At 38.1% G+C, this 27,096-nt stretch overlaps 1 protein-coding gene across 1 annotated transcript in view; it reads left to right on the forward strand.

Moving 5' to 3' along the window:
- kank1 (KN motif and ankyrin repeat domains 1) overlaps window positions 1-27,096 on the forward strand; it is a 51,624-nt gene that overhangs the window by 9,622 nt on the left and 14,906 nt on the right. Inside the window, exon 2 of the mRNA XM_023343616.1 lies at window positions 20,296-20,425. Coding sequence (XP_023199384.1) covers window positions 20,389-20,425 — 37 coding nt within the window. The 5' untranslated portion in view covers window positions 20,296-20,388. The remainder of the gene's footprint in view (window positions 1-20,295; window positions 20,426-27,096) is intronic.

The raw sequence follows: 27,096 nt of genomic DNA on the forward strand, positions 1-27,096 counted from the left end.
AACTTTAAATGCCAATTGAATTTATCTGTTAAAAAAATTATTTGGGTTTTAGTTACTCTTTAAATTAGGACTTTTAGTTAATTTTTTCCTTTTTTATCCATGAAAAGCTCATTAATACAGTCATATTGGAGCTGTGTCATCTGTGCTCTGCACTGTTTACGGCGCAGAAAGCCTCAGAGCCGTGTGGCCCATAGTTACCTGCCTGCTCATGTTACAGCCTCCCTCTGTTGCACGCTCGTATCGTCAGGTTACTGCGTGTTTCTGTGAGGTTCGTGTCAGGAAGCGCTCCGGCGTCCCCCACGTTAATCCCTCGTCCCTCACTGCGTTACCAGTCAGAGTTGGACGCAGACTCAATGCCTTGAGCTCTTCACACCTGAGGGAGGTGAGTCTGAATTGTTTTAGGCAATTATTTTTTACCAAAGATGTCCTTTAGGTTAATGTTCTAGATGGCCCATCAATTATACCAATACTCTATTTTTAACTGAATGTTTCATGAATGCATATAAATAATGTTTTTAGCTTAATAACCTGACAGGGTTCTAGTTGGAGTTTAACAAGGTATCAAGTTGCAATAGAAGTGCAGGAAATAATGCAATTGTAAAGGAGTGTTTGGATGCAAGAAGTGGTAGGATATATCTGATTTATTATGCATTCATGATCTACATCTATATAGCATATTAAGGCAGTTAAAGGTGGTATTTTTTTCAGTGTCATTAGCTGCGTTTTTATTACAAATGTGTGCAAAACTTTGTCAATAATCCACTAATGTTGAGAAAACTATTTTGCAATTGCGGTATTTCCATTAAATAAGAAGCTTAGAACAACCTTCTAGACAGAAAAAAAGAGAAGGTGGAAAAAATGTCAAATTCTGTCAAAAAACTCAGCAATTCAAGCTGCTTGGTGTTAAAATAGGTGGAGTAATTGTTTTTAGGTGGAGTCTCAAGTATTTGTTGATTTTAGATATTCGTGGTCCCTAAAACTTCCCACTTTTTAAAGTTTTAGGACATAAAATAATTTCAAAAATTGAACAAAATTCTTTTACTGCTGACTGAATAATAAAAAAAGGGTTTATTTCTTGATCTTTGTTGAATTGCACCTAAAATGTATCAAACCCTGACTTTAAAACCTGAATGTGTACCGAGCCGTGGTTTTGTCCATCAGTTCTCCCGTAGTCCTGCTTGCCTGCATGTGATCAACAAACGTAGACCAGCTGCACTTTGCCGTCTCTGGCGCTGATTTACTTTAATGTGGGAGCTGCAGAGTGAGGAAGTCATTCTGCTCACATTTGACATCCTAGTGGAAGTAATTAACTGGATATCTGGAACAACAAACTTTGGAAAGGATTGCTGCCATCTGTTAAAGACATCAAACGGGTCACGACAGAACCAACAAGACACGCTCCACTGCAGATCTCTATGCCACAATGTTGGACTTCCAGTGAAATTTAGTGACTTTTTCTTATAATTAAGCATCTGAAGGCAACAGCTGGTTCAGTTATTAGAGGCTTACCAAAAAATAGATTTATATTTACTATTATTTAGAATCAATTTAAAATGTCCCAAAATTGATTTGAAATCAAACCCTCTGGCGGCCATTTTGTAACTACAAGGGCGTTTGACGTCGCCACACACACACGGTACTTCCAGAAAACACCAAGACAAAGGGGAAAGTATGAAACCCCTTTCATGTTATTGTTTATATCCTGAAATGTTGTGAATGCGCCCAACGCTGGAGGGCAAAACGACGATTGTTTCACTTGCCATCGGTAGCCGCGCTGCTGCAGTTCTGTTAAAATGAAACCTGGAGATGTAGGTTCAGTGCAGTCCGCCACTGGGACAAATATTGATGGAAAAACATTGAAATCACTCGTATTCTGTTTTTTTTTTTTCTTGCTCTTTGTGTAGGCTATGCTACGTTGCCATAGCAACTAACAACAACACTGCTAATGTATCAGGATTCAGCACCAAAAACACAGAACAAAACAAGGTTAAGGTTTCATGTTTTTTCCTTGATGTTTATTTTGCGATTATTAATTAGTGACAGATTCGGCTGTAGCTAATCTATGGGGGGGGGGCAAATAAAAATCTGCTTAGGGCCCCAGAAAGGCTTGGACCGGCCCTGGGGAAGCGCTGTCCCTCAGTGAACAGCAGCAGGAAGTTATTTCCTCTAGTGGTTAGCAGAGATTTGTTTACCACAGAGATTGACTGGTAAAAGCTGCAGTTCAGCTCAATGTCAGACTAGTTAAAAAATCCTCCTGGTGAATGTGATGATGGGATAAATATGGAGAGATCAAAGTCTGGGTTGAAGCTTTTTGTTGGTGGACGACCTTTTTATTTTCTTCCATATCTGTGGTTTCTCTGTTTATGACTTTGAGCTGTGGTGGACTCGTAATGGCCCGACATCCTCTCCGGTTTCAGTTTCCACAATGTGAAAGACGGGTCGCCATGGTAACGCTGTCCAGAGGTCGGTCCTGCTCTGAAGGATTGATCCTGTAGGTGGTCAGTCAGTTTTGTTTTACATCTTTTTATTTTTACTGATAATTATCAACATTTTCCTGTCGGTCACAACTAGGACCGTCACAATAACAGATATTACCATTAGATTGCCTGAAAATGATCTCAAAACAGCAAAATTATAGTTTATCGCAAAAACGTCTGGGGCATTTTGTCATCTAACAATAATAGCATAATAACACAAAAACACCCTCAAAGCTCAATAAACTTTAAATTCTAACGAATATTTAACACTCGAAGATGTTTTAAAATATTCTAAATAAATGACCAAAACAAACAAAAAAACCAAGAAATAATAAAATGAATTATAAAGTCTCTGTAAACAAAATTATTCTTAAAAAAGGGCTGGTTGAGAGCAAAACACCAGACTGAACTTGAAAATGGTCTTAAAACATCACAATAATTTCTGGGACAATTTATTGTCCAGAAAAATGTTTTATTATGACATCGATGATATCAAACAGTTTTCATGTGGATAAACAGCCAAAATGCATAAAAATATTTTAGTTTCTCCAGATATTTGAGTCCCTGTTGCCAACAACTTCCATACCAACACCAATTTGTTTGTAAAATAATTTAAATTCTTCTTTTTCCAACCAGTGGATTTAGCAGTCTGACGTGTAAAACATCTAAATCTGGTTTCTCTGCTCACTGTAGACGTCTGACGTTTATCTGTCGCCTCGTTGTTGGTGCAGCCTCCCTGTCCTGTCTCGGTTTTTTGCATATTCAGTGACATCTGCCAGCAAAGCCTTCGCCGATTGTTCCCGTCCCTCTGGTGGAGCTGAAATAATGGCCCGGCTCGGGTCGCCACTCAAGTCAATATTTGTTCATGGAGGACGGCTGCTGTGCAGGAGGCGTTTCTCTTTTAGTGACGCTTAGTGATGTTCGCTTTAAGAAAACACTGAAAACACCTCAGAAAGCAGAGCTACGCTTAGACATGACGGCTAAAGGTTTCTTTTAGCTTCCAGTTTATCTTATTATTATTATATTGCTTTTTCCTACTCAAAATTACATTTTGGTTTTAGATTAATGGAGACTGTAGAGAATAATTGGTAATAAACTTGTGTTTTTCCATCTAAATAGAAGTTCTAATTTATATTTGCATTCTTTCAGATGATATTTGTCTGATTTTATAAAAAATTGTGAAACATTTTAGCGTGATAAAAAGCAGAATAAAAATCTACAAGGGAGGCAAATACTTTATAATTGTAACAGGCTAATTGTTTTACTTTTAGAGGCGTCAAGATGCTGTTAATTTCTTATTAAAGTCATAAAATGAAATATTTGCTGCATTAACTTATGAAACAATTAAAAGACGTTACCAGCTGCTTACGTTTACCCACAGATTTCTCCAACAGCTTTGGCTCCTTTGCGGTTTTAACTCCTTCAATCCTCCGTTGCAGTGAAGCAAAACAAGTTCAGATCTTTATCTGACTAAACTCTCCGAATGCAAAAACAGCAGCGATGAATCATTCTGACAAAACTGCAAAAATAGTTTTTCTTTTCTTCCCCGCGCCGAGTCACTTTTATAAAAAAGGATGATGCAGAAAAGTTCCCAGAATGCCGCGGGAGCTAATCTGTTGTTTTGGTGGAAGTGGAGGTTCTGGCAGCCATAATGCCACAGTGTTTCCACTGGAATGCTGCAGCCATTGTGGAGCGGGATGACTCCCACCAGCGAGGCTCCCCCCCTGGCAGCACAGTACAATGTGCTGCATTATAGCTTTGAAGGCGTGCTACTGTTTCCGTAGCCTTCGACCTGCGGCCGCGAGCCGAGGCCAACGTAATGAAAAGGATGACACGGAAATCGTTGGTTAGTCCCAGGGTCATTAGTGCTTCCTCCGCTCAGCGGTGGCTGGGAATTTAAAATTCACTTAGGCAAATTTTATTTCCTGGATTTAAAAAGAAATCTGCATTAGACTGAAATCTAATGGGGCAGCAAGTAACGATTAATAAAATGATAGATTATTACCATTAATCAGATTAAACATCTGGCACATTTAATTGCTTAAACTTTCTTTATTCAATATTAAAAATACTTAGAAGTTGAAATCTTTTATTTGCGTTTTTCAACAAGAAAATATTTAGGTTTGTGCTAAAATTCAATAACATACCATTCCTTTAGTGTTTGTTTGGTTATTTGAAAATCTCTTCCCTTTTTGCTTGACTTAGCATCAGTACAGTGTAGAGCTGATCTGTTGGTTATTTCTGGATTGACCAGTTAATAGGTATATATTAAAAGGTGCTAAATATGAGACTTTTCTATTTTACAGAATTTGAGGCTAAAGCTAAATGACCCAGCACTTTCTATGCTGGATCGACCGTATTTACAGATAATGAAAGTTTTTTTTCATCTTAAATATAAAATGTAAAACATTTTAGTGCAGTTTTGGTTTAATTGCTGCTCTTTGTTCTTTCAGCAAATGGCCTTTGAGTCCTTACACTCCAGTTAGCGATTAATCGATTACTAAATTAGCTGAGGATTATTTCAATGATGGTTTAATCACAAATAATCTGAATAATCGTTTAGCCCTAAAAGAAATCTGCATTAGACTTGTTTCTGTTAACAGTTTAAGGCTAATGAGGCTGCAATTTAAGATTATTTTAGTAAATGATTGTTCTATAGATTATTCAATTAATCGGATAAAAGAATTTGTAGCAAATGATGCATCTGCAGCTATAAAATGCTATCATCAACATTTGAGAAGCTCAGGCCTTTCTGCTTCACTTTATATATTTTGGATTAACCAGTTTAATAATTGAATATAAAGGGAGATTTTTTGTTTTGTTTAACGATTAACTGATTACTAAGTTGATGATTATTTAAATTTTCGATTAATCACAATTAATTTGATTAATTGTTTCAGCCCTAACGGCTAAAAAAGTTGTTGGTGGCAGAAAAAGAAGCAGAATTATAAGGGAAATAAAAGGTTATTTCTGGAGGTTTGTGCCTCTTTCCTCCCCTGCACACTTTTTATCTCCCATCTCTGACTGGAACAAATCATTTAGCTAATGGGATTAGCCCTCCCTCCCTTCCTTCCTCGCTTGTCTTCTTTCTTTTCTGAAGATCATTCTTGAGTTCCTCTTTTCTTTTCTCTCTCCTGGATTAAAACCAAGTGGTTTGGTTCAATGAAAGGAGCTAGAGAGGGAAAAACTGAATTAATGGGGAGTAAATTGAGGATTGGAGAGAGTTTCATTCACCCCATTTGGCCTTTCATGTGAACTCGTTTCAAAATCAGTTTTCTGTTTTTCTAAAAGCTAAACAAACTGCTAATCTCTGTAACTTTGCTGAATCGTTATCACAGAGAAACCAGGAAGAAATGACGCAGTTCTGCAGATTACTGATAACAAGCTCTTTCTTTCTCTTTTCTTTTGCTCTTTCTTCCCTTTTTTGCTATTTTCTAGCTTTCTATTTTTTTTTTACCGTTTTGCTTTCTTTTGCTCCTCTGCTCTACCTTTCTCTTGCTCTTTTTAGGTTTCCATCTTTTACTCACTTCCTTCCTTTCCTCTTTCTTTCCTTGCTCTCTTTCTTCCCATTTCTCTTTTGCTCTTTAATTTTGCTCACTTTCTTTCACTTTGCTCTCAATCTTTCTGTTGCTGTTTTGTCTTTCTGTTCCTCTGTTTGCTGAGCTGTTAGTTTGCTCTTTCTGCTCTTCCTTTCTTTTGCTCTTTTTCTTGTTTTTTCCGTCTTTTTGGAAGGACATTAACTGGAAGATGAATCTATTTTCTCTTTTTTCCCTGAAAGCTAAACAAACGTCCTAATCTGTTGTATTCTGGTTTCCTCGCTGAGGAACCAGAAAGGTGACGCCGTTCTCCAGATTACCGGGCCTGATGTTCGATCGGCGTCGCTGAAGCCTGTGAATCGGGCCGAATCGATGATGTCACCAGTTATAGGCGGGAGGGTCGTGACCTCTGCATGATAAACAATGAGGCCAGCTGAGGCAGAGACGGGGTCAGCGAGGGGTGAGCTGCTTGGCAGATGGACACAAATTTATTTTGAATTACATAAAAATCGTCTTTTAATACGGAGAAGTCGTTTCTTATTTAATAAAAAAATGGGAACGTTTGAGGTGGAAAAGTTAATTTCTGAATAATTACAGAGGCGCAACCAGCTCACAAAATAAACTTATTCTCCATGTCGGGATTATGAGAACGAGAAGAGATTTTAGAAGATATCAAGATTAAACTTTGAAGTTTTCCTAAAGGTTTTACTGCTTGACAGTTTTTATGCTCAATATATTCCAAGTTGTCATTTTGCCAAAAACCAGCTTTGTGTTTTCACAAATAAAGGTTTTAAAAATATGAAACTGGGTTTAAATTTTCATTTTAGTTTGGTGTTCAATTCCAATTCATTATTGGATTTTTTTTCTTAATTCTGGACAGAAAAATGACGAATGAGAACGGAAAAAGTTTAATTTTCAATTCCATCATATCAAAGATGAAACTGCAGGGATTCCTGTGTTGATTCAATAGATTTTTTTTTACATTGTGTTTATATTTGAGATGTTCAGCTCCTCATTTTTCACATTGTAAAAAAACCAGTTTGACTTTCAGAGTTCAGTGTTGATTTCTGGTTTCATTACTTATATTAATTCAGAAAGTTGCGGAGAAGCTTGGGCATACTTTTGGAAATCAAAACCTTTCTATGAAAAAAAAGTCTTTCACTCTTTCTTTTGCCTTTTCTTTTTCCCCCTTTTGTTTCCACTCTGCTTGGTTCTTATGTTTAACTGGACATCAACTGGAAACGATGAAATGAGAACCTCGAGGTTGAGGCGGCTGCTTTCTGCTTTGCATTTTAATTGCAGCCTCTTGTCCTCCCCTCCTTACTGGTGGGAGTGCAATCAATGATGAGTTGAGATTTTTATCGAAGCGAAGCCAAGCGGTGTAGTAATTCAGATAACATCTGCCATGGAAAACGTGTTTCATAATCGTCTTGTCGGCCCCCGAGTGTCGCAGGTGTTTCTGTGTTTGCTGGATATGGACCAAGACAGACAGCGCCCCCTGTCCTCAGATTAAGTAAAAATATTTAGGGAGCCCTGATTGATTTATGCTTTTGTTTCCATCCAGGCCTACATAACAGCTTCTCTTAATTCACCTTGAATGTTACATTTACTAAGCTGCAGCAGGTTTTTCTGATGGATACAATAACACATTTTGCTGGATGATAAATTGTCCCAGATGTTGCCATGATAAATGATAATATTGTTTTTAAGATCATTTTCAAGTAATTTAATGGTAATGGCATAATAATGAAAGAAGACCTTCTCAAAGATCGATAAACTTTAAATTATAATGAACATTTAACACTGAAACTGAGACATTTTAAACATATAAAATAAACAGAACAACAAATGAATTATTAAGTCACTGTCCTTCAAAAAAAGGTTTAGATTTTGGAAGGGAAGACAATAAATCATACAAATGAAAATTTTTGAGCTTATTTGATTGCTTATTACAGCAGGCTTAAACATGACGTTTAATTTGTATTTTTTGTTTAAATATAAAGACGTGATGGGAATAAAGTTTTCTGAGGTCTTGGAGTTCATGAAGACTTTATTTGTTTACCTGCAGGTACAAACATCATGATTGCACTGTTGGGTTACATGCTTGCGTGACGACTTGCTACGAAACAATGTCTTCCGTACATTTTGGTCATTATGGTTCCCGGAGGGGACTGCGAGTATTTTCGCATTCATGAAACCTCGCCGCCACCATTCCCACCGCACGTTCGCCTCTCCCTGGCGGTAATCCAACACGCCGTGACTCATTACCAGCAGAAATGAACCAGCAGCACCAGAGTTTGGGGGGTGGGCTAAACAGCAACGACAACAAAAGTCTAATCAATGCAGACGAGGTTTGGAGGCTCCCAAAACATTCCTGACATACTTATCTGTTCGGCTGGCAGGAAGTCTGCGTAGACCGCCGATAACATCCTCAAAACGGAGTTTTAACTTCCTTTTTAGGTGCTTTCATTTGTTTTTTTTCCCTGCAGCCCAGTTTAATTAGCTTGTCGTTTTTTGTCCTGCCGCTGTCACAGGAAGACGGAGCGTCTCTTAAAGGTCAGCAGAATGGGCTCGCTTGGCACAAAAGCAAACATGGAAGCACTTAAGGAGGAGGGATTTCTCCCACAATGCCTGACAAGACAGGAAGCTTCACACTGGAGAAATGGGATAATCAATGAAGCACACACTCATTAGGCTAAACTAAGGCTGAAACAATTAATTGGATTAATCAAATTCCTCAATGAAAGAAAATTTAACAGTGTTACATGTGAGAAACGGAGCAAAAGGTTTGTGTAAAGGTTTTCTAGCCACAGGTTAATTTACTAGTAAATTATTGAATAATCATTAATTTAGTAATCGATTAATTGCTAACTGGAGTATACAGTCAAAAAAAGACCATTTGGTTGTAAAAAAACAATATTTTCAAAGCAGTAATTAAGCCAAAACTGTACAAAAAATATGTACATTTTGCATTTAAGATATATAAAACAAACAAAAACAACAACTTTGTCTGTAAATATGTTTTAGCCAAAACTCAAGTGGTTTAGTTTTAGCTTCTCTTCAGGTTCACTGAAGGAATGCTATGCAATAAAATGTTTATTTCTTATTTAAAAAATACTTTATATGAATTATTGCATCTTTAAATGTATTTATAACCTTGTATAAAAAGCTAAAGTATTTAAATGAGAAATTTGTAGACTGTGTAATTTTAAAAATCCAATTAATTGTCAGAGCAATTGATTGCTAAGATAATCGTTGGTTGCAGCCAATGAGCATCCAAAACCTTCTTTGGAGAAGAATGTAACTATAAACTGTGTTGTTGTTGTAGAACCATAAACATGTTGTGGGTGTGAGGGATGTATATTGTGTCATGCGCTGAAGTTTCTTTGAGTCTATAACTTAATGATGAATCAAATTACTAAATTAGATGATGATTATTTAAATCGATTAATTGCAAATAATCTGGTTTATACTGTTTAGCTTTGATGTAAACTGAAACTTGTTTTTCTGTGCTGCAGCTGTAAATTAAGGAGGATTACTAATAAACACATAATGTGGTTTAGGAACTCATTTCAACTCACCTTCTGTATTGTTGGATATTCTGCTGAATCCACAGTTCTGCTGCAAATCCTTGAAAGAACCAACAGAACCGAGTTTGAGCTGCAGAGTCATTTCTTTTCAGCGTAACAAACAAACTGCTGGGATGCTTTTGAGTTCGGTTTGCATTGTTTCCCCGTGAGAGTGACTCCCCCGCAGGAGGTGGAGAGGTTGGTGTTCACCAGCCCGTAGCTCCTGTACACCTTAGTGACTCCACTCCAGGGCTAAACAAATAAGTGGCTCCAGCCTGTCCTTGGTCAAGTGTGGGGTCGAACAGACCAGGCTGCAGGGGGGAGGCTGTTTTTTATTTTTTAAGTGTCTCTTTCTGGGAAATGGAAGAAAGAGGGGGGAACAGAGGAGTAGTTTAATGAAACGCAGTAAAAAGTGGTTGATTCTTACCGAGAACCTTTTCATTTGACCTAGCAGTGTGTCTCCTCTAGGGGGCGATGTTATTTAGCAGAAGAGAGGAAAACATCTTAAATCTCAGTTCAGGAGAGTCTTATTCAGCAGATCTGCTCTTTAAAGCGAGTAAGGTTTTCTGTCCTTTGTTCAAAGTTGAGGATTTGAGTCATAATGAGGTAGAACTCTGAAAACATCCAAGAAGGCCCATTTTCAGTCATATTTGATATACACAGCATTTTAAAAACGACTGAAAGTAACACAGTTGCTTGATTGTGCTATAAAATATCACTTTGTGCCTGGAAAACACAAAATACTGCCTCTTTAAAGGAAGCTGTTGAGCTTTGCTTTAGCCTGGCTTTGCTCAAGCAAATCACTTTAAAAATAAAGTGATTTGTAAGTATTCTGTGATTTTGTTGCTGTTGTTTTGTTCCTGCTCATAAATCTTGAACCAAATTCTTTCTAGTGATGTGAATCCTCTGGGGAGCAGCTGTCAGGATAAAACACAGAACCAGATAAAGAACATTCTTTAAACAGCGGGCTGCTCTCCTACCCGCCATGGAAATCGCTGTAAATGTCAGCCGCTTTAACGTGTTGGTAAACAGTTACGGTTGCAATCTGCTGTTAGCTGTTAGCTTGTGGTGCTTATCAGAAAATCAGAAATTATTAGCAGCTTCTGTACAAAAAAATATATATGCTGTTACATTTTTACATTGATTGTGCTGCAGGGGATTGTAAAAGTTTCTGACGCCTCCTGGATCAAAAGTTTTCATGTCACCAAAAAGTTTGAACAAATGTGTTGAATTGAGTAAAACCAACCTGCAGAGCCCACAAAGACCCAGAGACATATTTATTCTAGGGTTGGGAATCTTTTACCATCTCACGATGCGATTGAAAACCAATTAGTCAAAACTATTATCTGTTGTGATTTTTGCTTTAATCTATGTGCAAAGGATCCCAATTATCTGCTGCAGTCTGCTTTGAAGGTGGAGCGTCAAACAAAGTGTCGCTTTTATTAGATTTTAAACGTTAATCCATGCTTGGATGGAATTACTCCCTCTGTGTATCCTCCATTTTGTTTTTACAGAATTCCTCCTCCGTGGATCAGGACGTTGGATGTTTTAGGCATCTGACAACCTTTTTGTAGTCATTCAGTGAAGAATCGTTCAAAATGTTCATAATTCTTTCAAGCGTTGGGTAAATTCTGTCGCCGGTGTAAACAAATACCGGGCAGTGGAAGCGGACCAGTTGAAGCAAAATATTCAGTGTGTCTGAATTCAGGGTCGGCGTCCTTCAAAGGACCCGGTCTGTGTAGGACGGGTCCAAGTGGACCGGGTCCTTCACAGGCCGCGAATATCGACGACCGGAAGAGAGAAGCTGTGAATTCAGACTGGTCTAGCCTTCAGCTAGCCATCTAGCCTTCAGCTAGCCGTCCGTCTAGCCTTCAGCTAGCAGTCTAACCTTCAGCTAGCCATCTAGACTTCAGCTAGCCGTCCGTCTAGCCTTCAGCTAGCAGTCTAACCTTCAGCTAGCCATCTAGACTTCAGCTAGCCGTCCGTCTAGCCTTCAGCTAGCAGTCTAGCCTTCAGCTGGCCGTCTAGCCTTCAGCTGGCCGTCTAGCCTTCAGCTGGCCGTCTAGCCTTCAGCTGGCCGTCTAGCCTTCAGCTGGCCGTCTAGCCTTCAGCTGGCCGTCTAGCCTCCACTGCGGCGTAAATTCAGAACGTCATTTAGAGGTAATACAGAAAATAATGTTCCAAGAACTGAACCTTGTGGAACCTCATTTTAAAAAAAACACCCGTCGGAATCGTCTGGGTTCTTTCTGCATGATTATTTACAAAACATTTGAGAAGTGGAGCTTGACAATATGGCTGAAAAACTTATGATATAAACATTTTGTATCTGTTCAGTAATTATTGATTAGTTCTTTCTTCCAAACTGGTGGTGTAATCCTTTCTGTTTTATCCTTTATGCCATTGTTTTATCTTTAAGCAGCTATAAGGCACATTAGTAAAGCCTTAAATTGCTGCTAGAGTGGGTTGCTAGGTAACCTAAGAGTGGGTTGCTAGGTAACCAAAGAGCGAGTGAATGAATTGATTCCACCAACGTAGCTTAGCTAGATGTGAGAGGTTCAGCGGCTAAAGTCGTTCCTCTGCCTACATCTCCCAGAATGCTGTGCGGTTCTGGATCAGAGTTGAGTGAATATTCCACATATTGAATCTTGTCAAACGTATTATCCATTGATATTGATCAGGTGTCTACCGTGATCCATATTATTGATTTATTGTCCAGCTCTGTCATAAACGGCATCATTGAAATGTTACAGAAAACCAGAAACATGGAGGAAAACAAAACTGCTTTTCCACTTTATGAACCACATTTTAAACTGGTTTTTACATGTTTTCAAAGCTGCTGCCTGATTTATGGTGCCGACTCCAGATTCAGCTGAATTTGGGTTTGTCTGTCTCACAGATGGTTTGGACTGCAGCGATGGTCCAAATCCTTTTATTTAAGACATTAAAGGACTTGAACATATAAAAGGATAAATAATAAGAGCTGAAAACATAATTGTAGAGATTTTGTATGATCCCCATAATTTCTATGCACTTTAACATGATCCGTCTGTTGCTGGAGTTTTGTGGCTGCAGCAGAGGAAGAATAGCAAGAAGTTTAATAACTTGATCAGTGAGTTTCAGCTGAAGGTTGACTCATCATCTGACTGCTTGTGCTGCCAAACTGTTTTCAGATCAAGTGTTTTCATTTGAGGTTTGAAACACAGTGAAACACTTCTTTTAATTTAAAAACATTCTGCAGACAATTTATGACTTTGATTTCAGAAAAGACTGCAGTGAAATGTTTGTGCAGCGAGTCGAGTCGAAACAGAGAAGTAACTCAGAACAGTGCTGAGCAGGTAAATGTCTGAAACTGTGAGCTGGCAGTTCCCATGTCAAATTTATGTATGAAGCAGATTTAAAAACAACTGTAGATGAAACAATAACAACCAGACAAGAATAAAAACATAAAGCACATCTTAACATTCTGTTAAAACTGGCAAGTTAAAAATAAAACCTCTAAAATGTGGTGGCAGCATCATGCTGTGTGGGCGGCATTCCTTAGCAGGGCTGGAGCGAAATGTAATCCGGCATTAAAACCCGCAAAAGCTGCATTTTATAGTGGACTCCCACCTGTTACCAGATCAGTATTTCTATACTTTCCTGTGGAACGGGTCTCCAAGTTATTCTCTGAAAACTCGTAAATTCTTTCTTCTAATTTTTTTTTATTTCATATCTAAAATATCTGAAAGAAAATGCAGTTTGGGAAACGGCAACATCTCCACTTTATGCTACTTTCTATGCTACTGGCAGCCAATCAAGAATCGCCGTTCAGTTTCCTTGATGCTGATTGGCTGAAATAAGGAAAACTGTAGATGTTAGCTCCAGGTTTAGATCAAAACATGTTATAATGGACCAATCAAAACCTAACGTAGAATCTGCTTGTAGCAACATTTGGGAAACATTTGAGAATTGATTGCACTAGATGCTGTCAAGTCTAAACTTGCATGGTATTTTATAAGAAACGATGTGAGGAAAGTGTATGCTGGTAGAGACGTACATAAGAACATTTACAAGTAACTTTTCAGCAGGAAATACAATTTTTTATAAATTATAACGGCAGATTATTTCACTTGCAAGTGAAATACTATAATATATAAGAATCTGCCATCAGTACTTTTTGTGTCAATAATTATTGACTTAAAGCAAGCTTATATATTTTGCTGTAAAGTTATGTAAGGTGTACTAAGACAAGAAACTAGACAAAATGCTTGGTAACATTTTGTGTTTTTGCCATTTTGAGTTCCATGTCTCTTAAATTGAAACGCTCCCTGTTGGTGTTTTATGTTTCTAAACTTTGTCTCTGAATAACTCTTCAGTTTGACTTCCTTTCTTTCCTTGGGTAGATGCCTCCTTCCTGAAGGTCGACTTGTAAATTAGAAATATAAGAAGCAAATATTTTGGTGATTTTTAGATAAATCAGAATAAAGCAGAACCTCAGACAGGACATGATGCTGTAGGTCAGAGGAAAACGACGATGAGGGGTTTGACCTCTTGACCTGTCCTCTGCTGTCTCTATAAAACGGCATCAAACACCATGTCTAATCTGGTCCAGATGTTTAATATCCTCCGTTTTACTCTGTAGCGTGCATGTAATCAAAGTTTCAGGCTTGTTTTATACGTCTAAACTTTTTCTAAATGCGGTAGTTTTCTACATCCTGCTGTCACCCGCTCTCCCCAATCTGATTTTTATGCAACATTTAAGCAGAAACAGTTTTAACTGTAGGCTTTTTTCCTCCATTAAAGCGGCAGCCTCAGACTTTATTAGGGGAAAACCAGTCCTGCTGAATATTCAGCGCTGTGTTTGCTACATTTGCAGCCCTTTGGTTGCTTCGTTTGCAGTTTACTGAGCGTCACAAACCAGAGCTCTGTCTTTCCCTCAGTGGAAAGTCTGAAATGGTGCGAATGGTTTCAGTTCTGCTCAATTTGTGACTTAAATATAGATTCACTAGATGAGATTTAAACCTTAATAAATGACTATCTAATAGCTGTCTTTGCTTGTTTAGTGACATAGACCCAATATTTTTATTCTTGTATTTGATTTGAGCCCGTTTTTCTTCTCGGTCACCTCAAGTTGGGCGTCTTACTGAAATCCAGACAGACCTGAGCAACAGGCCACCTGTCCTATTGCTGCGCGCTGAAATTCATGTTCTGGTTTAATTTTTGTTCAACAGCTTCAGGCGAACCAAACAAGTTGTTCAGGTTTGTTTCAGCTGGTGTCTCTGCATCACCCAATTTCTACACAACGTTTTCACACCTGACACCTTCGGTCCGCCTTAAATAATAATAGTAATATGTTTTATATATAAAGCGCTTTTCGCTGCATAGTAACAAAGGTTAAAAACAAGATGAACAGCAACACCAGTAACAAAGAAATATGAAAACATTAAATAAATAGAACAGATTTAGTTTCTCCCGTTGGTTCGGATCTTCAGTACTTACTACATTTTCAGCTGATACTGTTCACTTTCACTCTGCATTGAGTCAAACGAACCAAACCAGCGACCCGTTCCCCTCCTCGCCTGTGGGGGCGCTGCACCAAGAACAATGGAAAGAAACAACATGAAAACAGAAGACGCTGAGTGCAGCTTCTTTCCTAAGGAAATGTAAACAAAAATGGATTTTAATGGTTGTAGGATTTCTCTTTTGACTTTGTTAAAAGACCACGAGTCATTTCTCCCGCTAGCGCTAGTCTAGGTTGTTTGTTTTGGTTGTATTTACCCAGAATGCCCTGTGCTGTAGTCCACTTCCTGCTTTTGGAGCAGTCCGGTCTGCTTGATGTTCACATGCATTCGAACTGAACCAGAGTTCACTTCAACCAAACTTAGGTTTGTAGAGTTTGCTGTTTCTGTCCACATCAGAGTTTGATTCATAAACAAACGCCACTTTCTAGACAAACAGAGTTCGATTAAAGCGGACTGAGCAGAGCTGGTGTGATTGAACCCTAACTGTACCTCTTTTGGTTGCTTTTTACTTTTAAAAACAGTGGCTAACAATTTCTGCTTCAAGCTTTTATCCTTTAAGCCCTTATGGATTATTTCTCTCACCAAGTTGAACACTAAAGGAACTTTTCATGTTATTTATTCCCAAACAAACAGCATTTTTCTTTGCCGTCTTCTTCTGCACGTCTCTGGCTGCGTCTCGCGTGGTTGTGGAGGAATTTAGGCCCCCTGTGCTTCATGTTGTTGCTTCATTCGCTGAGGCTTGTGGGTTTCTGTTTCTAGCTCTGTCAGGGTCCCACCACAGCGTTTCCAGTGAAACGAGTTCTGAAAGAGAGAGGAATTAAAGTTTCCCAACGCTGATGCACAGCAATCTGTGTGCCATTCCTTCTTTCTATTTTCAACTGGGAAACAAAACTAACAAAAACGTAAATATCTTGTTTTTCACATTTTCAATTTTAGTCGTGGATAAAAAATCGGGCCGCAGGATCGATTTGGATTTTAATACTTTATTGCTTGTGGTTACGTAACCCATAAATTGTTCCGCATACAAATGAAATGCAAGATTGCAAAATCTTATGGCATTAATTTCCAAGAATGGTAGGCTAAATATCTGCTGCAGTGTGCAGGAAATGTTCAATAAATAGAAACAGAAATAGACTTTACTGTCCCGCTGTGGAGAAAGTCAGGTGTGACAGCAGATCAGTGACCTGGAGGGATATATGTTCACACAAAGATAAAAGTATTAAAATATAAATAGGAAAACTGAGAATAACATAGTTTACAGTCAGAACAACAACCTAAAATACTGGGCAGTTATCACAAATATTCTGATGCAAAGGAATGTGAAGCTGAGCAGGATAACATTGTAAAAAAATTTAATGGTTTATAATTAAAAAGATTATATATGTTACAAAAATATTTGTATAAAAATTTGTAAAAAATTATAATTTTTAAATAAAAACTGTATAAAATATTTTCTTTTAAAACTTTTATTACAAAAATTATATATTTTTGTTTTTTGAATGCACAAAACACACAGTGCAGACTGTTTTGCACTATAGCCTGCACAAAACATTATGCATTAAAATGTGCTACTTACAGTATGGAAATGAAACTGCAAACAGAGATGTGCAAATACCAGCAAGGATGTAAACACTGAGTTTGTTAGGAAATGCTGATGGTCTGAGGACGGATCTATAATAAGGCCTCTTTCTGCACTTAGTGCAATAAAAACAAAACAATTAATACAACGTACAAAAGAAACGACAATATTATGAAAAGTTTGTGTTTTTAGTTTTCATCTTTATTATATTTTTCTTGGTAATCTGTTTTCTCTTTTTAGAGTTAAGTAAATTTGTCATGTAACCAATAATCTCAGATTATTTGCCGGCATCAGTCGTTTGTTTTCAGATAATTTGCTGAATATTCAGCAGCAGCACCGATTCTTCCCCCCCCTCTGAATCCAGTGATTGCAGTGGAAAATCCTCCCGTTTTACTTTCTGCTCATTAACAGCATGGGAGAGGCGATTCGCCCGGCTCAGTCCGACCCAAACGCTGAAAGCGCTCGCTGCTTCCTCTTATAGGACGCAGATCGTTTGGCTGTCATCTGAGGAAGTTTTCTAATCTTAGCTGTGAAACCAATCTGTCCTCCTCAGAGGACTGTGGGACGAGCAGCAGCCTGCAGCTCGTTTCTACCTGCGTTAGAATGAGAGCTAAAGGTAAGAGCGGCCAGCAGGGTTTGGGTTAAAAAACTAAAGGTGTTTGTGACTTTTCCTGCTTCCTGATCACTGAAGATCTTTAAACTGCAGCGTTGCTTGGTTTAATAAACTGCAGCAACACAGCTGACCTGCTGGATTCACTTTTTATGGCTGCGGCGATATTTTCTGTTTTTATTCTGGTTTTCAGACACATTTCTGGTTTTTCTCATTATTTGTGATAAAAGCAGAAGCCTCTTTTTTGCAGATAATCCATTCGAATACGTCATTGATTGATTTGTTTTTAGTATGCAAACATTGAACATTTGCACATTATCAGTTGGATTAATTATATGTTTTCCATTTAAGCTTCTGACAACATTTAAGATTATAAAACCTAGATTGTCTGTATGTAAATTTCCAGCATTTGCAGGTTATCCATTGTAAAACATGGATCTATTTTATTTTTTGTATGCAAACTTCTATCAACATAACGGTGATCGATTTGCTAAATTAATCTTTTCCTCCCTGGATCTGAGGATTTCTTGCTTTTTTTCTCAGGTTTGCCTTCTAGCAGCTCATGGAACAGGACACAGGGGAGATGTTTGGTCAGTTATAGCTTGTGTGTGTGTGTGTGTGTGTGTGTGTGTGTGTGTGTGTGTGTGTGTGTGTGTGTGTGTGTGTGTGTGTGTGTGCGTGTGTGTGTGTGTGTGTGTGTGTGTGTGTGTGTGTGTCATTAACCAGCATGGAGTTGGCTTTCCCATTTTATCCTGAACTGACTAGGACGCACCTATAAATGATCACAGATTTCCTTATTTTGGCCATCGGATGAATCTCATCTAGTAGTGATGGGACTGATGATTCTATGAACTGAATCTTCAGGATCAGTTCACTTCAAAGAGCTGTTCAAATGATTCACTTCTGAAAATGAACAGTTTTTTAAGAACAAGCCATTTTATCCCTAATGTAGTTTAATATTAACTGTTTTTGTGAGCGAAGTTCACAAAAAAGATGAATGTATTACATTTTTTTAAAGTAGTATTTTCTTGCAGAAAAAAAACATTTTCACAATATTTCAAAATACAAATGTCAAATACTCATGTAGATTTTTACAAGTGTTGTGTGCTTTTCCAACATTTTAGTGCAATTGGTAATTAGGCCTGTCACTGTAAATGTTGTTGGCAATAAATTGTCCCAGAAATTATCGCGATAAATTGAGACCATTTTCAGTAATATGACAGTAGAGGCACAATAATTCAAGAACGCATTCTCAAGGGTCAATAAACTTTAAATTTAATAAACATTTAACACTGGAAGGCATTTTAAACATCCAAAATAAACAAAACAACAAATAAAATGAATTATGAAGTCTCTGGAAACAAAATTATCCTTCAGAAAAAGACTAGTTGACATCGAAAAGTCAGACTGAAGACTTTTATCATCCAGTTTTTGGTAGAAAGAGAAAAATGACAAATTATGCAAATGGAAATTATTGATTTCTTATATTGATTTATTGCTTGTTTCCTTTTTGTGTTGGTTGTTCTGCTTGGTTAAAAGAATCCAAATTTGATAAATCTGCTAATTGTTTCTCACCACGTCTGCTTCGATCTGAGCGCTCCGTCAGACTCGTCTATATGCTGCAGAAATCCTCGTTTCATTTTAAGCTTTGCTCTCATTCTTTCAGAATGAATAAATTTCCTCTTTATTTTTTTGAACTGAGCGACCCAGCAGGAGGTCGCGGCGCTCAGAAACATAACTGCAGTCTATTTGGGTGTTGGTGATGCTTGGTTCATGTGTCTGAATCGGGTCTATTATTGAACGACCTCCAGGCTCGGCCCGGCCCGGTGTCAGAGCTGCGCCGCTTTATTTGGGTTCCTCCTGTAAACACGGAAACCTGAGCTGCAGCTGGGCGACGGCTCATCGCCCAGGTGGCTGAAGAGTCACTCCACTCCGTCGTATCTGTTGATTTCCAGTGATGATCTTTAAGCTCTGATCACATTTTACCTGATTTCTGGAGTCCAGAACTATTAATGCTCCACATGATGAGCTTGAGCTAAAAAAATATTCAGCACACAGCTCTCATGTGACGTCACGCTTCCTGGAACTTTGTAGCTGACGGCCATCTTGGTAGGCAGTTGCTATGACGACAGTAAACAAGCCACAAGCTTAAAACTAGCTCTCACCTTTTTCCTTTCTGACTTATAAACAATAAAAGTATATAATAACTATACTCAATTATAATATCTTAATACTCTACCCACCTCTGTGATACTAAAATAAATATATTTACTGAGTTGTTTGACACCAAATTTGTTTGATTTTGTGGAATGGAGGTGGGAGGTGTTGACCTTTGACCTCTGGAAGTTTTTTTTATGAATGTCCTTTTAAAGTGGTAGCAGCACAAATAATTTTTTTGCTATACAAACGTTTGACATCAATCTTGTTAAATTTGGGTAATGTGTGGGGTCTGGTTGACCTTCTGACCTTGAGACTTTCATCATCTTCAAAGCAAAAGAAGTAGAAACAATTAAAACGTAGTGGAGTTGATTGACTCCAGTTCTGTCTGATTTGAAGAAGGTGGGGGGAATTCACTCAGGTCTGTATAAGATGCATCGTCGTGTTTTGGTTGCAAATATTTTTTCTTTCTTTTTGAATGTTAAAAACATTCCTCTGAAAAGTCTTCAGAGCCTGTTGGCACATCAGTCACTGAGCGTTCGTGGCGTTCTGTTGTGGTGAAAGAGCGGGAGGGGTGAGCACGAGAGTGATTGACAGCGCTAAGACCCTCCTCCAGTCAGATTGGTTGTTTCTGACTGAGTGGTGCATTTTTGCAAATGTTCTGGGAGAGGACAGAGGAACTCTCTCATTTTTATACTGTTACTACATCGTGATCATTTCATAAATATGTAAAAAACCAAACACTTTATAAAAGTTACGTACTGCAGCTTTAACGGCTTTAACTTGGCTCCTCTAAAACTGATTTTGTAGATCAAAACGAAGCCAACTTTATGTCGTTTTTGACTGTTTTTATGTTTTTGTGTCAGTTTGCAGGTTGCATGGCAGTCTGGACTTGATGCATGCCAGTTGCATGACTGCAGAGGGTCTGGTTGTGGGACTGAGATCACGCAGCTGCACCCATGGCTCAAACGGTGCACGTAAACGGCAACAGCCCAGGTAAACTCACCTTTTCTAACATCGACAAACCTTTTATCTGCTGCAAACCTTTAGGTCTGTGATGGTTTTTATGTTACTGAAGCGTCTTTAAACATGCAGAAGTGTGGAAAGTGATGCAGCTGCAGGCATGTTGTTGTTGATTAGGCTTCTGAGTTTCCACATCAGTGAAAGTACGAGCTTTTCTCACCTAATCCAGGGCTGATGCAATCACAAAGGAAAAGTACATCAGCTTTGGTTAGGAACCCACAACAGAACCAGGTGGTGGGAAAACAGCAAAGTTCAATAACATCAGATTTAGAATCAGCTGTAGGTTCTTTTTTTTCAGAAATTCAGTTTAAAAGGTGAAACTCGTAAATTTCACATAGAAAACAAATGTTTTAAGGGTCTAAATGTACTAATTAGAGGCAGCTAATAAATGGAGGACTATGACAACGCCGGTAGGTAAAATTAGGAAATTTCTGCCAAAAAAATAGAAATTTTGAGATGATTCTTAGAAATTGTCTAGAAAAACAAGGACACCTCGGAGTTTCAAGTCAAAAATTTGCAAGAAAAATAAAGTACAAAAGTTTTAGTTTAATCTCAGAAATTTTCTAGAAGAAAAAAATCTGAGGCTAAAAATAAAAAATCTGGGAGGAAAAAAAACTCAGTTGAGTTCAAGATTCTGAGCTCAAACTCAGAACCTTTCCAGAAAAAAAAGGAAAATTTCTGAGTTTGAAAAGTCAAAAATTTGCCAGAAAAATCTCAGTATTGAGATTAGTTGTTCATTTGCTCTTTGTCTTTATATTTCTACCTGATTTCACTCCTTATTCTGTTCAGTTTGACCAAAGATTGTTTCCTGCCTTCGTTTTAGTTTATTAATTGCAGATTTTCATTCAAATAATTCTATTTACAGCTTATTGTAATGATTTTAATTTCATGTATTAAACCTATTTAGGTTTGTGTAGGTCAATTTCAGGATGTATAAACTAGCATGAAGTATTTTTATCTACAAAGATGAAAGTTAATATCAGTAAACGTCAGAGTCTTCACGAGCAAAAAATTCATGTAAATCAGTGATTATCGTGCTTTAAATTACTGAAAATTAGAGCTGAACATGTTCAGAAACCTGACTATGTTGAGGCAAACTGTAGCATTTCTACAGAAATCAGATGTAGCAACAATTTTAGGTGAACTTAAACTGTTTTCTCTTGTAAATGTGAGTCGGATTTTAAATCGGATCTATTTAAAATTCAGTGTGTTTGCTCTTCTGATGAATGTCTGACATTAACAGGAATGTTAAATATTATCAGAGTAACTGCTGGGTTGTGTTTGTGGGATGCAGAACGGATTCCTCCACCTCGCTGTGAAATATCGGCTGTCAGCCGAGGCTCTGCTCCCAACACACACCTGCAGACGACTCGCATTCCTGCGAAGCCTAACAAGAGAGAGGGAAGAGTTTCACCGCTAAATCCCTGCAGGAATGTGCAGAACGTTGAAGCTTCTGGTTTTCTCAAAGGCAGAAAAAACACCTAAAGTTTCATTAAAATCGATGAAATGACAGAGGAGAAAACTAGGAACGTTTTTACCTTTTGCTGCTAAATGGTAAAAATGTTTCATTTGGTTTCTTCCGTTGGTTTTAGCTGTTAAGTTGTCAACATAATGAGCTAAAGCTTAAATGTTGGCCTGATGTATAAGAGAAAAACGACGCAGTTTTTGCCATCAATTGTCACTACGACAACTAGATAATATAACGAGGTCAGGAAAACGTTTAAGAAATAAATAGGGAAGTAAGTTAGCTATGCTAGCTTGAGTTTGTGTTTCGCTTGAGTTAAAAGATAAAAAAATAATTAACTTAAAACTTATCTTACTGAAAAATTATTTAAGTTGGTTTTGTCTTTTTTCCAGTGTACTGAGATATTTCCACTAGAAACTAAACCAAAACTACTTGGTAACATTTTGTATTTTTGCAGGGTAGCTGCATTAGGAGTTAATGTCTCCTATGAATGTTGTTTGGTGATCTGAGGGAATCGCTGCTTGTTGTTGGTTTAGAAATCCAGCTGCCTGGTGTCACCTGAGTGAAGTTGGCCCCCCCACCTTCTTCAAATTAGACAAAATTGGTGTCAATCAACTCAGCTACGTTTGTGCTGGTTTGTGCAGCAAAAATTTTCGTTTGTGCCGCTATCATTTTAAAGATATAAAGAAATGTTTTTAGAGGTCATCAAAGGTCAACCAGCCCCCCCACCTTCTTCAAATCAGACGAAATGGGTGTCAATCAACTCGGCTACGTTTGTGCTGGTTTGTGCAGAAAAGATTTTTGTTTGTGCTGCTTCGGTTTTGAAGATATTAAGAAATGTTTTAGAGGTCATCAAAGGTCAACCAGCCCTCTTAATATCTTTAAAATGATAGCTGCACAAATGAAAATCTTTGCTGCACAAACCAGCACAAATGTAGCCGAGTTGATTGACACCCATTTCGTCTGATTTGAAGAAGGTGGGGGGGCTGGTTGACCTTTTGACCTTTAACCTTTCCTTAATATCTTCAAAACCGAAGCAGCACAAACAAAAATCTTTGCTGCACAAACGAGCACAAACGTAGCCGAGTTGATTGACACCAATTTTGTCTAATTTGAAGAAGGTGGGGGGGCCAACTTCACTCAGGTCCTGGTGTCTCAGTGCGACCAGAAAACCCAGAGAAGTGACGTTTCCATCGACGTCCTTAAGCTCTGAGGCGGTTTTGTTCCTGCGGCTGTGAAGGCTCCCCATGGCACCATTCAGCCACTTTCCTGTTGTGGGTTTGTGTTGCTGCTGCAGGGTTGTAATGATGTGTGCCGGACTCTAAACAGGAGGATTGTTTGACTTGCTGCAGCTTACAGACTTACTCTGTCCAGCTGATGAATTGATGAAGCTGCGGGTTGTTGGAGTCTGACTGAAGCTTTGTGTTTTAATTGCTTTGTGGTTCGCATCTGAAACAGACTCCTAACTCTACCAGCGCACACTGAGCCAAAATGTGTGTGTTGGGAAAGATTAAGATCCATTTGGAGCCCAGTAGACGCTGGTCAAAATGCCGTTGTCTTCAAAGTTAAGGAAGCAGCTTTGGAAGACGTGCCGTCCTCTGATTGGTTAGCTGCTGCGGCCTGACGGCTCACTCACTAAACCCGAACACTTATTTCAGTCTGGAAATACAAACTTACATCATTGAAGCTCTTTTAGCTTTAGTTTTGCTTTTACAACTGATTAGCATCTTAAAAGTTTAAATATTACCTGAACTTCGACCCCAAACCACCGAGGAGTTAGAAAGGAGACTTCATGGATGCAGAGCAGGACCACAGAGAAGAGAGCGATGTCTCTGCATGGATATCTGACTGATTTAAAGCAGAGTGGCAAAAGTAAATGAGGTGGATTAGCTAAAAAATGCATTTTGTGACGATGCGGGACGTTCTGGAACGAGCGCAGAAATCACCAAAACAAAGAGGAAACTGCAAAAACGAAAGACGGATTTAACAGCTTTGTAGCTGTGGGTGGCATAAATATGTAACGTTTATCCGACGCACTGATGAATTAAACACATTTTTAATGTTTTTTCACTAGAAACTGTCAAATGGCTAAATGGGAATAGCATGGAGGACGTCTGCAGGAAGGTGGCGCTCTCTCTCTCCAACGCTTCATAAAAACAAAACAAAGGTTGCAGGAAGGGAGCGATTCCACCTAAGCATGGATTTAAAATTTAATAAAAGTGACACTTTATTGTCTCCATTTGTCAAACCAGACTGAAGCAGATCTATAGATTAAACATAAATCATTTTAAATAATCGTTTCACTGAAAAAACACAAAATCTTACCAAGGATCTTTGGTCCAGTTACTAGTGCAAATATTTATTAATAATATATCTCTTATATTGATGAAAAACTACTCATTCCATTGGCAGATTATTTCACTAAAAACATGGGGAATGTCTTGTTATAAGTGAAAATTATTATATGCGCAAATCATTGGCTTTAAACAAGCTTATATATATCTTTCTGAAAAGTTAGTTTTCAGTTAGTTTTCTTATTTCAAGTGTATTAAGATATTTGCACTAGAAAAACCAGAAATACTTGGTGATGTGTTTTTGCAGTGTCTAATTGAATCATGTGATAGTAAAAGTTTGCATAAATCTCCAACAACTGATTGTTTCTGCTGCTCAGACATTGATTTGATAAATTATTTTGAATTCATAAAGTTACACATCATGTGAAATTTTTCACCTTGTACAGTTTCAGAGTTTGGCTGAGAGAAATTCATGGAAATGGTTGATGCAGATCGACAGAGAGCGACCAGTGTAGTCTTTATTTTACTGCTCTTTACTTTCTAACACTGTAAAGATGAAACTCAGCGACTTAAATGTTAGTTGCTTTCTGCCTGACCCTTTATACTTGCAGTTAGTGAAGTTCTGGTGACTTCATGCGATGTTCTGCTCATATACAGCCTTATCTGGAGAACTGCAGCTGGTTTGATGGTAAACACAGAAATTTATTCTGTTTTCTCTTGGTTTTGTTCTCTGAACCACCTACAATAAACGGCATAAAGACAAACTGCTTTATTAGGGCACAGGCTGCTCCTAAATGAACCCAAAGTCTGCTTTTCTTGACCATCTCTGAGTGAAACACTGAGATGTTCTCTTTTTTCAACGTTTCCTCCAGCCTGCTTCGTGGTGTTCAGCATTAAGCTGCTGAGTTTGGCTGCAGCTTTTGGCCCAGAACTGCGACTTCCTGCAGAATCCCAGCTGTTGGTTCCAGATTTAAAGTGATTCTCTGTGCTTCGTTTAAAATGATCCAGTTGTTTTATGATTTCAAATGAGGGCTTCCTGTTTGATGTTCTGCAGCGAAAGGCGTTGATTAAACACAGACTTTCATTTTTATTTTTTTGCATGTAATTAGGCGTGCAGGCAGAGGCAGGAAATGCCAGCCTGAATGTGTCTCACTCGCGCTGTGGGGACAAAATCAGCAGAGTTAAAGAGTGACCAGATTTGGGAAGCGTTGTTCTGGGAAATTAAAGTTCCAAACATAAAAATCTTTTCTCTGCTTTGGAGCAAACGCCACCAACCCACACTTGTATTTTCTATTACTTTACCTGGGTGTGTATTACACCAACTTAATAATGTCTGGACTTCTTTTTATTGCAGCAGGAAAGATTATTTCAAGCATTTAGAAACATGCATCAGTGCTGAAGTCCAAACTGATGTCAGTAAATGTGCTCAGTTCAAACAGGAGTTTAAGGCGTTTTAACACCTGACAGTTCAGTAAACTCAGTTTAATTTGGGGCCAAAACTGCAACATTTTACAATTTCAGCTGCTGTGGTTCTTTCACACTTTGAAAAATCTGTTCCCCTCCTGGCCTGTGGGGGCGCTGCACCAAGAACCACTGAAGGAAATGACACATAAACCTCTGATGACACTGAGGGCAACTTCCTTCTTCACCAAATGTAAACAAAATGTTGTTAGATTTTAGTGGTTTTATGATTTCTCTTGTCTTTGGTAAAAGACTACAAACCATTTCTCTCGCTAGCGCTAGCCTTTGTGCGTTTGTTTTGGTTGTTTTTACCCAGAATGCCCTGCGCTGTAGCACACTTCCTCTCAGGGTTTATGCAGATTTCAACAACTAAAATTTGTTGTTGAAAATTTTAAATTTGTTCAAGGGGGAGTATTATGTTTTTTGTTTTCCAGGCACAAAATGCCATTTAATAGCACAATAAAGTACCAATGTTACCTTCAGTTTATATTGAATTTGAATTTTTAATTTAAAGTCTTGAAATTGGGCCGCTGTCTCTTTAAGAAGCTCCTGCTCTTTGAAAGCCCTGAATCGTAGATTTAAATATTTTCGTTTTAAAGTCTTGTATAAATACTTTGAAGAAATAAGAACCCTGAATTTATTGTGTGGCTGATGTTAAAAAGCTTTTATGGGCTTTAAACTTCAACATTAAACGCAGCCAGAGCAAAATAAACAAACGTCTGCTTGTATATTTTTACCTTGAGGATCAACCTGGAACCAAAGAGAAATAACAGAAGAAAGGAGAAACATCTGAGCTGCTGAAGTTTTTTAAACAGCAGCTGTTAAAAAAATGCTTCTTGCTGCCACATCCAGGGAAAACTTGGACGTTTTCCTGAGATCTGATGTTCAGCACATGTTGGGAAGTGTAGAAGTGGAAGAGAAACGTGCGTATGAGCAGTTACTGTGTGGGCCGGCTCAGTGACCAGAGGGAAAAACGTGCAATAAAACGACTGCGACCAGTTAGCGTGTGGTTTCTGTCGGGCCGCAAACGGAGCGCTGCAGCTTCGAAACGAGGGAAGTCCTGCATCGATAGCTGCAGCTGATAATTAACAATTAATCGCTTTGTCTTGAGTTTTATTATTTTTAGTGTGAAATAATGATTTATAGAAAACATTTCCTTTATGCACCGTAAAGGTCTGAAGAACGCAAAATCATACCAAGTAATTTTGGTCCAGTTTCTAGTGCAAATATCTTAGTTTTGTCTTATTTTAAGTGAACTAACTTACATGTAACTTCTCAGCAAAATATAAGAACTTGCTTTAGGTAAATAATTTCTTAATATTGATGAAAAGTGATAAATTAAAATGTCTTGTGAAATAATCTGCCAGTGGAACAAGAACTACTTTCCTAATTTTAATGAATTATTACTTTTGTTTCTTGCTGAA

Source organism: Xiphophorus maculatus, chromosome 12 (assembly GCF_002775205.1).
Source record: "Xiphophorus maculatus strain JP 163 A chromosome 12, X_maculatus-5.0-male, whole genome shotgun sequence".
Classification (NCBI taxonomy): Eukaryota; Metazoa; Chordata; class Actinopteri; order Cyprinodontiformes; family Poeciliidae; genus Xiphophorus; species Xiphophorus maculatus.